The sequence below is a fragment of the Elaeis guineensis genome, chromosome 14 (genome assembly GCF_000442705.2).
Source record: "Elaeis guineensis isolate ETL-2024a chromosome 14, EG11, whole genome shotgun sequence".
Taxonomy (NCBI): domain Eukaryota; kingdom Viridiplantae; phylum Streptophyta; class Magnoliopsida; order Arecales; family Arecaceae; genus Elaeis; species Elaeis guineensis.
The window spans coordinates 17,054,484-17,072,482 of NC_026006.2; the positions used below are offsets into that span (position 1 = coordinate 17,054,484).

At 39.7% G+C, this 17,999-nt stretch overlaps 1 protein-coding gene across 4 annotated transcripts in view; it reads left to right on the forward strand.

The window, feature by feature from the left end:
• The window catches only part of LOC105034497 (uncharacterized), a 45,314-nt gene that overhangs the window by 2,633 nt on the left and 24,682 nt on the right, over nt 1-17,999 (forward strand). For 3 of the 4 annotated variants that reach the window (XM_010909688.3, XM_010909689.3, XM_010909687.3), the window contains exons 6-7: nt 115-216; nt 296-404. In XM_010909688.3, the coding sequence (XP_010907990.1) occupies nt 115-216; nt 296-404 (211 nt within the window). Of the gene's footprint in view, nt 1-114; nt 217-295; nt 405-693; nt 761-17,999 lie in introns of all 4 variants that reach the window. The other variant, XR_012136861.1, reaches the window with a different exon arrangement.

Consider the following 17,999-nt stretch of genomic DNA (forward strand, 5'->3'; position numbering starts at 1 on the left):
GCATATTTTGTTGCTCATACGTTACAAATTGAACTGGTTAAAGAAAATCTCATGGAAGCATTGCCATGTTATAACCTGACAGGGTGATTGTTGCTGAAACTTGTTGTCTTGCAGCTTTGACAGCTGAGAAACTTGAGTGGGGAAATAGTGTTCAGATCAGTGAAATCTTACAAAAGCATCCAGGAGGATTTGATCTAGTTCTTGGAGCTGATATTTATATCCTAGTTTTTTTTTTTTTCATTTTTTCCCTTTATTTTTCATAAATTATATGCTTTTAGTCCTTGACATTGTGCAAGCTTTCAACAGTCCAGCATTCCTCTTCTTTTTGATACTGTGGAGAAGCTTCTCCGTTTTCAGGAAGGCAAATGTAGATTCATACTGGCTTATGTGTCTCGAGCTAAGAGGTACATTTTTCAATTTCATTCCACATATTTTATGACCTTGTCATTTATGATTTGCAGGAATTAGTATATATTTGTTTCTTGTCGCTAACAGTTATATGTATGCTTCAATATATGATTGCTACATGTGAAAAATTGTTTAAGCTATTGCAAGAGCCATATATATATATATGTATATGTATATGTATATGTATATGTGTATATATATGTGTGTGTGTGTGTGTGTGTGTGTGTGTGTGTATACATGTTTTCATTATCTGCAGCTAGTTGGATAAGTTTCACCTGTATACAGGTAATTCATGTAACATTGGGATTATAATGATCATAATTGAGAGATGATGCAGTTGTAGTTTGGACTGGTATGTAGCTTATCCTGTTAAAGTATTCAGTACACTTTAATTTAAGGAGCATAGCAAATTGAAATTGAAGATCGAAAGAACTATATACCTGACAATAAGGGACTTAACATTATTAAATTGTCTGTGCCTCTGTAGCATTGTTCATTTCTGATGAAGTTTGGTAGAATCTAGCATGTTTGCTGGGGGCATTATGAGACAGAAGATTGAGTTATTTATTTCATATTAAATTGACCAAGCTGAGCTTCTAACCCAGCTAGCTCACTGTTTTCAACCCAGGATTTAGCTTAATAAGACCTTTGTTTTCTGATAACTAGTTGTGAGTTAATTTAGGAATCTGTAGAAGAAAAGGGAGAAGTTACCCAGTTTACTGGCATGCTATCTATAATTTCCTATAGGTACTGTCTAGAATTTTAGGTCAACAATTACGAATAAGATTACATGGAAATGCTCTTCAGGAGGATATTACAGTGATCTGATTAACATACAGAATTTGGAGGACAGATGGATGAAAAGATATGGTGGGATTTTCCAACAAAAGTGGGTAATATAAAACAATTATTCAGATAGAAATACTGTGGTATTCATCACTCTATGTTCTAGCCTACTGCCATATATAAAAATATTCAAAGCTGAATCAAATCCTGATTCTAGTTCCATTTAAACTCATACCATCCGCTTGAAAAAATACTTTTATATCTATCCCAACTTTTGGATTTCTACGTGACGCAAACAACTAAGCTCAATCACTTCCTCCATTTATGTTTCCCATTCAAAGCATGGTCTTGAGCTAATATGGATTCATGCTGGACCCTAGGGGGGGTAATGGCTGCACATAAGTAACAATAGTCTAATAGTAGGAAGATTTTCTAGGGTTTAAGCAGTATTAGTGATTTGTTGTTCCGGGGCAAGAAAGAGGACTGGCATAAGGTGTTTGGAAATTAAAAAAGAAAAGAAGAATGACCTTCATAGGATTTCTATCATTAGGATATGGTAGTCATAAGTAGGATTTGGGTTGATCAATCAAACACATAGATTTCGTCTCACCATTTAAAATCAAGTTTTCCGGAAGCTGTTATGTACTATGTTGGAAATAATGAATTGATTTATTGTATATCTGATATGACCTTTAATTTCAGGTATGTACAAGTTTTGAACACTCATTTCAATAGCAAACAGTGAGGTGAATTGAGCTGACAATGTTCCTTTCATGTGCTACTAATCGAAGCAAAAAAATAAACTGCAGATTGAGAAGGGAAGGGAAAAGAAAACAGAAGAAACAATAAGTAGAAGGAAAGAAGAGGAAGAATAAGAGAATGGGAAGGATAAGCAGTCCAAGCTTGGTCCTTTCTTCTCTTTTGTTCAAAATTCCGATAATGCCTTGAAAAGATTTATACTTTATAACAAAGTACCACTAAATTTCCGTCTAGAGATGATGTTGACCATTAATCTATTTTCAGATCCCATTTGAAATTTAAACCCGACCAAACTAATCATCAACACCATAAGAATTAATTTGGATTATCTCAGTCATTCAAATTAGTCCCTTTCATTCAAAATCTATTTCTTCTTACTTCGCTTGGCTTAAAACATTGGTTCTACCAAACCTTCAACATCATTTCTCCTATTGTCTCTTTCCCACTTAATGCCTATCTTTTTCATTATCTATCTCTTCTCTACCTCTCCCTCTTCATCCCTCTTTCTCCCTATTCTATTGGTCACAAAGCCACAATAATTTCTTTTTTGAGGAGAATTAAGAGCCAAATTCTGTCCAAAAGAAAATCCCACTTTAAGCCCGTGCCACGTTTGGTCCTCAAAGAGTCTTCAAATTTTCATAGATCACTGGAAACACAATTAAATTAGAGGTTTTTGAAGGCCTAGATGCTAGGTGGGTGGTCAATCTCAGTGACCAGCAAGCATGGGAAGGAGGATTAGATCTCTTGTTATTCCCAACAATGAGGATGGACCTTTTTCCACTAGTGTGGCAGGCTTTGACTTGATCACATCCATGGGCCATTGATTTGGAGTTGGTATAGTTGTTGGTGGTCAGGCACTAAACATCGATGGTATTTCCTAATTCTGTATGGAAAATAACATCCATATTTGGTTTCCTCACTCAAACTTTGACTCTTTTCTTACTCTACTTGTTTCTTTATTGGCACTTTTATTTATTTGTAGTCTTGAAATTATTGCAACTTCTTGTCTAATTCTCTGGGAACCTGCAATATTTTATGGAGATTAGAATTGAACCTAGGAAGTGTTGAGACTTGAGAGAATTTGAAATTTGGTTGAGAGCCATGGTTTTGATTCTTAAATTTGTAATCATTGCTCTAGCCAATATATATTTATACTCTGTAGATTGATCATCTCTTTTGTGTTTTTATCTTTTTGTTCTAGCATATAGTCTTGGTTTGCGATCCATTTGCATCTAAAATCTGTAACAGTTGGTGACAGTGATCAATTCCCTATATATTAAACCTTGTGGCTGTCAATTCTTTATATTTTTCTTTTGTTTCTTGTTATTTTTACTTCTAGCAGGTTATTTTGAAATTGGGGGTTGAGTGCACAAGATCTCAATGTTTCTGTGTAAACTTCATATGACTAATTATTGTAGCATTGCTGTTCGCAAGACTGTCATGCTATAGTAACTGTGAACAGTAAGTTGCACCTTGTAAGTGGTAGTTCTGGGATTTTGTAGTAGAGTTAGTGTTTTTTCTTTTATAAAAAGTCTTAAGTGGTGCGTGAGCGTTATGTTTTTGATGACGGAATAAAGATGAAACTTTCTTGTGAAAAAAAACCATTTTTGCAAATCAATCCCTATGCGTGAGCGTTATGTTTTTGATGACGGAATAAAGATGAAACTTTCTTGTGAAAAAAAACCATTTTTGCAAATCAATCCCTATGCGTGGCATGCACTTGGTGTGGGACCAATCCATAGGTGTGATTCCTATATTCCGAAGAGAGTCCTATATTGTCTTTTATTCTTTTGTAATAATTTGTGTTTTGCTTATTCATTATTCCTTTCACATCTGGGTCTGTTTTTTGCAATGTTCTTCCTAGTATTGTTCTCTAATTGCTTTCTTTTGACATTTGAACAGCCCACTATCCAGTTATAAATTTTACTGTACATGATAATCACTTAACAGACACTTAAAATCTCTCTCTCTCTCTCTCTCTCATATGTTAATTTTGGATCTTAATCCATTATCTAAACCCTAAATTCCAAATCCTTAGGCTAGATCCTATGTTATCAGTTCCTTTTTATAGAAAACTCTCATTGCTAGGTCACTTAATATGAAAAAAATGCAGATCTGATTTCTAAATGAACAACAAACTATTGGATCTATTCCTAAGCACCTCCAAACTCTCTTTATATTTCCTATTTGACCCTAGTTTCATATTCTCTAGATTCATCTTTGGCATCCACTTTGAATTTTGCATCAAAATTCATGTGTGCAATTTCAACTATAATTCAGGTTTGGTATCTGAGCCAATTTGCCCACCATATATACTCGTCAAGGATTGTCATGGTATCAAATTGATAGATGCCTTTAGTGATAGTCCCACATTGACTTATAAAAGGGGTGCCACATGGATTTATTAGCCCGGAATGGTCATCCTCCCAATAGCTTAAGCCTCTGGATTATGAGTCTGTGGCAAGTGGTATCAAAGCCAGGTCCATTGTGCATCACAATCTTTATTAGTCATGTAGTCTCCGTATTGAGGGATACTGTGGTTAAGGAGGATCCAGTAGGGTCAAGTAGGACCTGAGTTATATGTGAGCCCCCCTCTCATAAGTAGGAGCCAACTGTGATGAGGGCATCACGAGAGTGGGTGGGGGAGATTGCAATATTCCCGCATTGACTAATAAAAGGGGCATCACTATGGTTGGTTGTATCGGTATCGAAATCCATATTGGTTTCCTAATGGTATGGTCTGGTACACTCCTATACCATGCTATTTTGGGCTGTACGAACAAAGCTAGAGCTAGCAAGGGATGGGAAAAGGGAGAAGAAGAGAGAGGAAAGATAGAGAGCAAGAGAGGGAGGAGAGGGAGAGCGAGGGAGAGAGAGTGGCAAAGAGATGGAGAGAGAGGGCTCAAAAGCCCTCATCTCATCCTCCATTCGCCCACTGCAGCAGGTTGCCCTTGTTTCCGATGCCTTTGTGTCCAACTTCACTAGTGAATTTTCACAAAAAAAGAGGGTCCCCTATTTTATTCGAGATAGGGTGACCTCTTGCAGATGGTGGATGGAGGATGAGATGAGGGCTTTCTAGTCCTCTCTCGGCCTCTCTCTCTCTTCCCCTTCCTTCCCTCCATCTCTCCCTTGCTGGATTTTCAAACCAATGGCTAGAACCATGCCGGTCTTGCCCTGGTACAGTTTGGTGCACCCCAAACCAAGTGGTTTGGGACCATAGTGCCTTCCTTGGGTGCCCCATGGGTTTATTAGCCTGGACCGGTTCTCCTAATCGCTTAAGCTTTTGGGCTGTGAGTCCATGAAACTTTTGACACCATGATGGCATGATGAATATTTGATTGGCATGCACAATAACCTTGAAGCTAGGTTGAACTTCCCACATTCCCTTTGATTGCCATGATTCAAGGAAAAATTGTAAGTGGACTAAAACGCATCATTTCTAAGCAAAGACGTTTGCATGTGTACATAAACAGCTAAACATCACAGCATCCAGAATGCAGGACTTCATTACAACACGAAGACCAATATTACCACATCAAGTTTAGTATCCTTTATATTTTTTAAATGTGAAAGATCAAGGATGACAAAGAGAGAATTATGTTTCAAGAAGCGAAAGAAGTGCCAAAGGTAAAGGGGAGTCCACAATTTAAGTTCCTGCTAAGCATGCAAAAATAGACATGGAAGGGTATTTAGAAGATTTTGAACTCATCACTCAATTTCTGGTAACTGAGGATGATGCACCGCAAGGTTCATGCGAACTTAAAGTTTCCACTCAAGATTTTCCAAAGTTTAAGGACCAGTTTTATAAGAGTTTGAGTTGTCATACAAAAGCAGATGTGTGCTGCTCTTGTTTATATTGTTCGAGGCAACATCATGATAGACAAAACTAACTTGAAACTAGGTGAACTCTGGACTGAATTACGACAAGATTTACTTTAATTAAGCAGGGTTATGCTTAAAAGCGATTCTGCATCAACTAGACTTCCACAATTGCTCAAAGTATATTATTGTATCACCAATTGATGGTGCACTCATCATCAATTATCCATTAGAAGGAATATCAATCAATGTGGCTTTGGTTTAGAAGAACTTGAGATGAGTTCCAACACAGCATAAGCGAATGATGGAGATCCAAGATCATGCCATGATGCATCATAGAGCTGCTACTCGGATTTTTTTAGATTTAATTTTAGTGATCCATTCTTTGTATTCTCCTTGTATTTCTAGTTATTTCTCATTTTAGCTGGTCGATTTGAAATCGAGGAATGTGATTAAAAGATTTCAACATTTATTTGTGTGCTTGGTAAGGATAATTATTTTATTATGGTTCACAACACTGTTCATGCCATAGTCACTATGAACAGTATTTGTGCCTTGTTTGGCAGTACTTTTGGGATTTTGTAGGAGAGCTAGGTATTTTTTATTATATATAAAATCTCAAGTAGTGTACAAGCCTTTGATGGTGCAATAAAGATGGAAGCTTTATTGGGAAAAAATCATTGCTGCAAATCAGTCCTTATAAGGTGATGACCGGGTGTGAGACCACTACATAGGCATGATTCCTAGGTTCTGGAGAGAGTGCTTTATTGTCCTCTGTCTTTCCTTTCCTTCTTTTCATAGTGGTCTATGCTTTTTTTTACTTTTTCTTTATTCCTTTCACGTCTAGTCCTGTTTTTACCTATTTTTTTCTTAGTTGCATTCTCTTGATATTTCATCCCACCATCCTATTATATATTTTATTGCACATATGAATCATTCAACCCCTCCCTGCCCTTAAAATCCTCTCTCTCTCTCTCTCTCGTGTTAATTTTGGATCTTGGTCCATTATCTGAATCTTAAGTTCCAAATACTTAGGCTAGATCCTATTTTATCAACCCAGCTTGGTGGAAAACTCACATTGCTAGTTCATTTAATATGCAAAAAAAAAGCAGATCTGATTTCTGAATGAACAGCAAACCATTAGATCTATTCCTAGGCACCTCCAAGACTCTCTTCATATTCCCTATTTGTGCCCTAGTTTCATATTCTTTAGATTCATCTCAGCATCCAATATCAATTTTGCATTGAAATTCCTAATTTTATAGTTCAATATTAATATAAATTCAAGTCTGAATTGAATTTTCCAGTAAACATTTATAATAGCCCTTTCTTAGACCCTTATAGATCCCCTCTCATGGACTATCCTGCATCATTAGTTCATTTGGTTTATTTCATCCATTGATAAACTGTATTTCTATCTCCATGATATCTTGTATGTCAACAAAGTCTTCAGGTTCTAGCTCTTTTCATTTACCATTTAAAGAAAATCAGAAGTTTCCATTTAATGAAAAGTCACAATAATGAACCCAACATCATATTGATTGAATTGTCAATTAATGCTATAATTTTGAGTTCTCTTTAAAAGGAGGTTCCAAGTGAAAGGGTTTTATAGCATTAATGCGACACATGCCATTGTGAAAGAAGGATTACGCAATTAAATTTATTATGAACTATTTTCTACATCAGTTAAGCTAAGCCATCTTTTTTGGTTTCTTATGGTTGCATGAATTAGATAATTAATTGCAGTTTATTTTCTTGCTCTGATTCATGTAAAATGCATTTGTATGTGCATTTTTATTAGGCACTACTTAAAAGATCAAATGTCTCCTACTCCTAAAAGAACTCTCTTCTTAGCTATGATGGCTGGAGGACTCTTTCAATATAATTTGACTCGACAAGGACTTCTTATTAATCTGAAATTTCAGTACATTAAAATATTGCCATATAAAAGCATAATGTAGGAAGAACAAAGGAAAGCTAGCTATGCCCGGTTGACATTCAAGGGGTACCAAGTTGATGTGAAAGACTTTGAGATCTCCCTAATGGCCTGAGCAGGCAGGACAAGTAATAACAAAAGAATTCAACATTATATAGCTTAGGTGAGGAAAAACAAACTTTATTTGACTTGTTCTATGGAAGCCAATGGTGCATTTATAGGATTTAAGCTCTTATTCCTCTTAAATTAGGGCCTCTAAGTTACATCTTTTTTTGATCTTCATGAATTTTCATACAATTACTGTTGCACATAAGGTTAGCAACCCAAGAGCAGGGGGGGATGAATTGGATTCTTTAAAAACTTTAAGCAAATCTGAAATTTAGACAAGTATGTACTTCAATTTAAGTGATTTTAAGTGATTGTGAGGTGTATGTAATGTGTAGCAACGGAATTAAGATATATGAGATGCAATACAAGTAGTAAAATGATGTAAAGCAAGTAAGAAAAGCAAGAATGCAAAGCACAACACAAACATAAAATAATTTATAATGGTTCGGTGCAATCTCGCACCTACGTCCACTCTCCAAGAGGTCCTTTGAGAATTTCACATAATTAACCTGATTACAGTATGTTTGTTTTACCTGGGATCACAAACAAATCCAGTTAGTTTTCTGGGATCACCAATCATAACTTATACATCAATTATTTTTCGGATTCACAATCAATCCAGTTGGTTTTACGAGCTCACCAACCAAAACCTATAAAGTCCAATTCTGGGTTTGGACGGGTCTAACCCCAAGTTTCTTTCCCTCCAAAGAAATTTGTAAAGAAAACAAAATATAAGAATGAGATTTCAGCACAAGATAAAGATAGAAAATATAAATTCTTTAAAGCTCGGAGAAGTGGCTGCAGAATGCTCTTTTGAAGCTTGACTTCTCTTTAATTGATGCTTGAGAGGATGTAGATGATGTTGGAGAGGATCAATCTTTGAAAGCTCTCAATTCTGTTCACTTAAACCCTCTCTTTTTTTTCTTTCTAATGGTATTCAATAAATCTAATCCAAATTGATGATTTTCTTTTTTTAATTCACTTGGCTGCTTTTCCAATTGATTCTCTAGCCTTTAATATGCTTGGAAGTTGCTGGAGAGCGAGTCTTGACCGTTGGAACCCTTAGAATAGCCGTTAGATTTAAAAACCAGCCATTGAAGATGTTGTAGAAAATTAGTCGTTATACTGATCTCGTACTTGGGGTCGACTCCAATTTCTCAGGAGTTGACTCGAACTCTGCATGAGTCGACTCGGCTGCAAGTCTGAGAAACAACTTTCTGTTTTCTTTGAGAGAGTCGGCTCGTACTGTTCACGTGTCGACTTGTCTGCGTGCCAATGTTGATCCAATGTGCCAAAGTCGACTCTTCCTTGGGGTCGACTCATGAACTGTTAGAACTTTAAGAACTCTCTATTTTCAACCCGTTTTAGTGCAGAGATGGGCTCCTAGCCTCTTGAGGTCGACTCCACTAAGTTTGAATTTTGAAATCTCTTCTTTGAAATCCTTGACTTAGCTTCTTTTGAGGGAATCTTTTTCATAGATGAATTTTTCAATTTAAGAGCATGAGAATTTCTATATTCATCTTTGAAACACATGATTAGAATTATAATTACTCAAAGTTTGGTAATCATCAAAATCAATTATAGGGTCAACAATCTCTTCCTTTTTGATGATGATAAAACTTTGAATATATGCGCAAATAATAAACATAATGTGTTTCAATTAAGTTGCCTATATGAAGCATGAAGTGATGGGATAAACACATATGAATATACACTTTATGAATGCTTCATTGAAAGTACACATTTGATATCAAAATGCTCATTTCATATGATTTCAAGCAAGCACATGGCACATGAGCATATCAATCAATGTACGAGCATTTCAAGCATTTTTAGTATATACTCATCATACATTCTTCCTCTTTCTGATAGCATCAAAAAGCATAAGGAGGGATTTAAAAATATCTTCAAAATCAATTCAAGTTCGACTATTTTCACATCCAATTTTGAAATTTCGATTTTCTAACTTCTCCCCTTTTTAAAATTTTTATAGCAAAATCAGATCGAATTTCTTCCTACTTTTGATCAATAAACATAAAAAAGAAATATATCTCTCTCTTTTTGAATAAAGTTGATTCCTTTGACACATTTTCAAATTCAATTACAAAATTGCTTGGAGCTTCAAGAGTTCAAGAAGTATAGGGCATTTCAAAACAAAGAAGTTTGAGTATTAAAGCCAAGCATAAGATGTATTTCAAAATTCGTTATTTTCTTTTTGTAATAAAAATTGATTAATTAAATTAAAAAATGATATCATGATTGTATCAGAGCAAATTTACGGTCCTAATACTTAGTATTCGAGCAAAATCAGAGCAAGGTGTGGTATCTGAGCAAAAACAGATCAAAATATGCTTGAGAAGATTGTTTGATACCAAGTACACAGATAATACTTTTATACCAATTGTTTTGAAAACCAACCAAAATAACTTTGTTTGGAAGTTTTTTTAATACAAATTGAACCAAATCATGATTTTTGATGTCACTTAAAAAGCAATTTGCAAATTCAGCTTGATACCAAATATGAAAAGCCCTTTTTAAGCTCATGATCAATCGATGTAGAATCATTTTTCATATACCAATTAAATGTCAAAAATGATGATACAATGAAACCATGCAAAGTATGAATGAATAACACATGATTGTTCAAATCTAGGTACAAATGATTTTCCAAAAACAAATCAAAGCAACAAGAGTGTACAAATAATCATCAATAATTTCTGATTTTATTAAGTTCCAAAATGATATTCCAATTATTGGGGGGAAATTCATCATCTAGGCCGAAGACAGACTAATAGAAAGGCAAATGATGTGATATGCAAGGCCGATGTCACAGCGCAGTCAGGGATGGAAGTGTTCAGTCCCCAAGGAATATATGTTTCTCTGATACCATAAAAGAACCATCTGAAGTCATCCAGTACGTAACTTGGGACTTCTTGATCCTAGCTTCGACCCCTGATGATCCTTAACTCTTAATGATCCCCCTAGGCAGAACATCCAGGATCAGTCGATCCTAACTTCGGCCTTATCTTGACTTCGATCTCAAGTCTATCTCAATTTTTATGGTACCTGACATCCAACATCTGTCCAATATCTGCAGACGACTAGACATCTGAACTGGCGGATCACCAACTTCAGCCACAGGTATACTTCAGCCCTTATCGGTCCTTATCTCACTGAACATAGTTAGCTCCAACCACCTCTTTCCTTTGGCACCTATCTCCATCGGACCACACCGCAGTCTCAACGAAGGAAGCCAGTCCGATCCATACCTACGTCCTCATTTTAAAATTCAAAAATGTCCGCAACATTTAGTTGGCTCCGGAACAAATAAGGTAGGCATAACCATCCACTTCCGAACATCTCGATCGAAAATCTTGTCATATTGCATCAAATCAGCCACGTAGCCTGCTCAAAACGGCTCTCCAGTCCTCGTCTACAAAAAGACCTCCAGGGGATCCCTAAGATATGCACGCACAATATCTCTGCACTCATTATTTGTTTCTCTGATTCCTGACTTGAGTGTCGGAGGGTTCCCACTGAAGCCAACTCCGATCAGGACTTATGTTACAGGTTTCTTTTCTGGAAGGATGTGCTACCACTCTAGTCTTTCCAATTGAATCCTAGATTTTAGCGGCAACAGATTGGTACTAAAGGAAGGGTCCTGACTTGTTTTGAGAAGATAGAGATCATGGCCCTGCGCAAAGCATCTTCTCGGCGATTCGTTGCTGTTGCAACCTCCCAACCGATGGAGAACGTGGCCAACCAGCAGGCTCAAGTGCAACCGCCATCTGAGATCTCTCAGCTATCTTCTCAGCAGATGGTATCCGTCAGTACGGAGCACTTCAACCTGCTATTTCAGCAGGTGCAGATATTGACCACTGTCGTTTAGGTGATGTAGCAACTCCATGATGCATTGACGGTGGTGGCATTGGCACAGCAGATCAATGCTGCACTGGTAGCACCACCACCACCACCAACCAACGCTGTGCTGGTGGTGGATCCACAGCCGGCAAACCCTGTACAGCGATCTGCATCGGTGCCATTGGGGCGACCGTTGGTCCCCCTATAGAGCCTTGAGCGGAGGAGGCAAACTCGCCATAGTCGGCCCCGAAGTCCAGAACGGAGAAGACGATGGTCTCCAAGTCTTTGTTCCAGGCAAGATTCAATTCCCAGATGGTGATCTCCTCCATAATGTTCAGAGAACTGCACCGTCTGGGATGCGGATATTGATCGCAGACTTTAAAAAATGAATGAGTGGATCGAAGCAATCTGGCACTAGGAGCCAGCACGTAATGATGGGTATAGCATTGACCCATCATTCAGCATCCGGATTGTGCAAGAATCGCTCCCCAGCAACTTCAAGATGCCGCAGCTGGAGAGCTACCATAGGATTATCGATCCTGTGGATCATTTGGAAAGTTTCAAGTTTTTGATGCTCATTCACGAGGCAATCGATGCCGTCCTTTGCGAACCTTCCCATCTACCCTGAAAGACATAGCTCGGCATTGGTACACAAATTTGAAGCCACGAACGATCCACTCCTTCGACTAGATGAGTCGGTTTTTTGTGGGCCATTTCATGAGCAACAGAAGGCAGCAGAAAGGATTGGACTCCTTGATGAACATAAAGCAGAAAGAGGGAGAATCAATCTGATCCTATCTCAGTCGCTTCAATACGGCTGTGTTGGAAGTTTGCGACCTAGATCAGTCGGTCGCAATGGCTGCCTTGAAAGGCGGATTACAGAGGAATGGTCTTCGTTACTCATTAGAGAAGATTTGCCCTCGCGACTTCGTCAATATGTTGGTGAATATGGTCACTGAAGAAAGGAAAGAAGAAAAGGTAGAATCTCCACCGAAGAATCGACAGTGTTCTCATTCTTTGCCCAGATGTCGAAGGTCCCCAACTCTCCCATGGAACCCCTAACAAAAAGATAATTTCAGAAGGGAACGGCATGTATCTTTGCCTAGGAGGTTTGCAAACTACACACCGCTGAACGCTGTCCGAGTCCAAGTACTGATGGAAGTCAGGGATCGGATCCCCCAGACGGAAAAGCTGCAGTCTCATCTAGGTCGGTGGAACCATAATAAGTACTGCCTGTATCACCGTGACCATGACTACGATATCGAAGACTGCATTCAGCTTTGGGATGAAATTGAGGAACTCATTCAGCATGGGCACTTGGATAGGTTCATTAGGCGTCGGGGCGAATGGTCGGAGGAGCGGCAGAGATCCTCCGATCCACTAGAGCAGTGGCAAGGGGAATCTTCTGGAGATCGACCTTCTGTCGGAGTTATCAATACAATAATTGGAGGGCACCAAAGTCGAGTGAAGGAATCTGCCGAACGAGCCAAGAAGCGGAGAACTGAAGAATCCGTCGCCTTTACCAAAGAAGATGCTTGAGGAATCCAGTTCTCGATGTATGCCGCATTTTGATTAATAATAGAAGCTCAACAGATGTCTTGTTCTACGATGTCTTCTCTCAAATGAATATATCTCCTGAACGCCTAGGGCGACTAGACTCCCCTCTCGTGGGATTTACTGGAGATGTGGTGCCGTTGAGAGAGTCATAACTCTGGGCGATCCCCCAAGTGTTTCAAAGCTCAAGTTGATTTTTTGATGGTTCGAAATCGGCCTACAACGCTATCCTCGGGCATCCGGGACTCGACGCACTCCGAGCCGTGGTATCCACCTACCATCTGAAGATGAAATTCTCAATAGAATCTGGAGTTGGCGAAGTTCGTGGAGATCAGGCTTTGGCGCGATAGTGCTACAACATCGCACTTTGTGGCGTAGGACCATCTGAAGCTTATCCAGTAGATGGACTGGACACCCAGGATGAGCTATTTGAAGAGCAAAAAAAGCCGGTGGAGGATCTAGAGACGATCCCACTTAATGACGGCAATCAGGAGCACACCATCCAGATCGGGTCGAAACTTGATTAACTAACCAAACGGCATCTCATCTCCTTTTTACAGGAAAATGCAGACGTGTTCGCCTGGACCCCAGCAAATATGTCAAGCATTGATCCGGAGGTAATGATGCATCGGTTATGCTTCAACTCGAGTAATCGGCCTATTAAACAGAAGAAAAGAAGCTTTATACCCGAACGATAGAAAGTAATAGCCAAAGAGGTGGATAAACTACTGGATGTAGGCTTCGTCCGGGAAGTCACCTATCAAGTTGGATTGCGAATGTGGTCCTGGTGAAGAAGGTGAATGGCAAATGGCGGATTTGTATCGGCTTTATTGATCTTAATAAGGCGTGTCCGAAAGACAGCTACCCTTTATCCTCCATCGACCAACTGGTGGACGTAATTTTAGGGCATGAGCTCCTCACCTTCATGGATGTCTTTTCGGGATACAATCGAATCCGAATGGCATCGAAAGATGAGGAGAAAGCAGCTTTTATTACTAATCGAGGTCTTTCTATTATAGGATTATTTCTTTTGATCTAAAAAATGCAGGTGCAACCTATCAATACCTTGTAAACATGATCTTCAAGGATTAGATTGGATGGAATATGGAGGTCTACGTAGATGATATGCTTGTCAAGAGGACCTCCAGGACTCATATTGAAGACCTTGAGGAGACCTTTGCCATCCTGAGAAAATATCGAATGAAGCTGGATCTGACTAAGTGCACTTTTGGAGTCACTTTGGACAAGTTCCTAGGCTTTATGGTGTCCAGTCGAGGAATAGAAGCCAACTCCGAGAAGATCCGGGCTATACGGGAGATGAGTTCGTTTAAGAATATCAAGGAAGTTCAACGTCTCACAGGCAAGGTGGTAGTGCTAAATCGATTTGTCTCAAGATCGGTCGAATGCTGTCTTCCATTCTTTCAAACCTTGAGAGAATCGAAGAACTTTCAATAGTCCAAAGAGTGCCGGCAAGCCTTCAAGGAGTTCAAAAAATATCTTAGTTCCTCACCACTCAGCAAACCGAAGCCTGATAAAGAACTTTATTTGTATTTGGAGTCTCGCCAGTAGCCATAAGTGCAGTCTTGGTCCATGAACAGGACAAAATCCAGAGGCCGATTTACTACAATCGGGTCCTACATGATGCAGGGACCAGATATACCAAGTTAGAAAAGCTAATTTTCACCCTCATCATTGCCGTCCGAAGACTTCAGCCTTCCAGATGTATCCTGTCATGGTGCTGACCGATCAACCACTCAAGACAGTCCTGCATCGGCCTGATCTTCTGGGCGATTGGCGAAGTGGGCAATCGAGCTCGCTGAGTTCGAGGTAAAATTCCAACCTTGACCTTCCATCAAAGTTCAAATTTTGGCAGACTTCGTCATTGAATGCACCATCCCGAACAATCAAGAAACACTAGAATTGACTCATGAAGAAGACGCATCAACAAAACCCAGTTCATCAGGAGAGCCGGATGACTTTTGGATAGTACATGTGGATGGTTCATCGAACTCTGCAGGATCAGGAGCGGGTTTGTTACTTCTCGGACCCGAAGGGGCTATTGTAGAGTATGCTTTGAGGTTTGACTTTCTGGTAACCAATAATAAAGCTGAATATGATGCTCTTATTGCCAGACTCAGAATTGCAAGGGAGCTCAAAGTGAAGAAGCTGAGGATCTGTACTGAGTCGCAATTAGTGGTCGGACAAGTGAAGGAAAACTTCGAAGCCTGAGAGGAGAATATGAAAAAATATCTCCAAAAGGTGCTAGTTTCAGAATTTTTTGACTTCGACATTCAGTAGGTGCTCTGATCCAAAAATTCAAGAGTCAATTTGCTATCCAAGCTGGTGACATCGGTCCCAAAAGATTTACCTCAGAAGATATTCTTTGAGATCCTAAAGAAGCCTAGTGCTGAAGAATCGATCCCGATTCTACAGTTTGACGGCGAATCTTGTTGGATAGATCCCTTCATCCGTTTTCTGTGAGATGGAGTATTGCCTGTAGACTCTATGGAGGTCCGAAAGATCAAATATCAAGCCCCCCGCTATGTTTTCTACGAAGACAAGCTCTATGAATGTCCTTCTCCCTGTCACTTCTCAGATGCCTTCGTCCATCTGAAGCTGAGTACGCCCTTCAAGAGGTGCATGAAGGGGTATGTGGGAGCCATCTGGATGGTAAATCATTGGCCTATAAGATTCTTCGATAGGGATACTACTGGCCCATAATGCAGGATGATGCAGTTGACTTTGTCAAGCGATGCGATCGATGCCAACGGAATGCAAATATTCAACGTCAGTCGGCTGTCCCATTGGCCTTAATAGCCGCTCTTTGGCCATTTGCATAGTGGGGGATAGATATTTTAGACCTTTTTTCACCAGCATCAGATCAGAGAGTTTTTGTTTGTGGCCATCAATTACTTCATCAAGTGGGTAGAAGCTGAGCTCCTTGCCAAAATCACTGAAGCCAAAGTGACTGATTTCGTCTGAAAATTCATCATTTGTCGATTCGGTCTCCTACGGATACTGATCATCGACAACGGATGTCAGTTTTCGGGCTCCTAACTTGTCAAGTTTTGTCAAAGTTATGGCATCGCCCAACACTTCACTTTGGTGGGACACCCACAGGCCAACGGAGAGGCTGAGGTAACTAACTGCATCCTTCTGCGGAGATTGAAGGCTAGGATCGGCCGGACTAAAGGAGCATGGGTGGATGAGAGCTGCATAGCATATTCTGGGCTTATTGAACCACTCTAAGGACATCCACTGGAGAGACTCTTTTCAACCTCTCATTCGAAACGAAAGCCGTCATCCCGATAGAAATTGGACTCCCTTCACATCAGGTGAATGATGACCAAAGTAATGCGGAGTAGCTTCGTATGAATTTGGATCTACTCGAAGGAGTTTGTAAGAAAGCATGGGAACGAATGGCAGCCTATCAGCAAAGGATATCACAATACTATAACTCCTATGTCCGGAATAGAGAGTTCAAAGCTGGTGATCTGGTTCTACATTGAGCCGAAGTCTCCCAACCTATAGAATGCAGGAAGTTGTCTCCAAATTGAGAAGGCCCTTATCAAGTGGACGAAGTCATTAGATCGGAGACCTATCATCTTAAGCAACTAGATGGAACGTCCCTACCTCGATCGTAGAATTCAAAAAATTTCTGAAGGTACTATCAATAATGTGTTAGTTATTCCTCAGATAAAATGTCTTCTCAGGATGTCACGACTCTTTCCTTGCTTCTCGACGAAAATATAATTTCAATGTGAATCCTCTTCGAAGACTTACCTATCACAAGTCTCTGAAGGAGTCTAACTCACTAGATAAAAATAGAAAAGAAAAGTTGCAATTATAAAGGAAAACATATCCACAAGAGAGGTATGTATAAAAATCACTTCTTTATTTCTTTTTATATTTAACAAAACGGTGCTAGGAAAGTGTCACCCACAAAAACAAAAAAAAAAAAGGAGAGAAGATGCTCCACCGGATCAACAACACTTCAACTTCATCAAGACGAAGATTCAGGACAAGGAGGGCTTAATCCTTGTTCGAAGAGAATGTTCCGACCTCCTCGTCGCTATTTTTAGGTCAAAGATGGTGCAGATCTAGCCGCGGTATCAAATATTTTATGCGGATTTTGCACTTTTCAAAGTCTTGGATGAAGTCGGCGGCTGAGGCATCAAGAAGCTCCCCTTTGAAGGCTTTTGAAACTTTGTACTCCACAACACAGCGAAGCTGGGCTTTGGCAAATGCCTCCACAATATCCGAGCGGGCCGCTCCAACAACGATAGAAGATCCCTCGCCTGAGACTCTCGGTGGAGGGGGTGCACGACTCGTGCCTGATGCTTGGGACCTTCCCCTTCAGGTATTTGCCCTTCTTCCTGGCTACTTGATTTGTCGAGGAGTAGGCTCCATTGCTGCAGGATGACGAAAGGGAAGGCGGATGTTGGTGAATGTATCAGCTGTGAAGGGGGGACTATTTATATAGGTTTCAAGTGGCATGCACCCATCCAACCACCAGCCAAATTGTGCCACGCATCCAACTCCGAAACACCAATCGTCATTGCCATTACTGTGCGATCCCATTGTCAAAGCATAATCGGCGAGACACCTCGAGAATCGCCTAGGCCCACCACGTGGCAACCAGATAGTGACCTAAAATAAATCCTCAGTCCGTTTTCTTGGGAGGTTGCATCTGTCATTATGACAAACGGAGTCCCAAGGAGCATCGTGGACGGGCGTTTGGGTTCCCAGTAAGCGGACCCGTAGACCA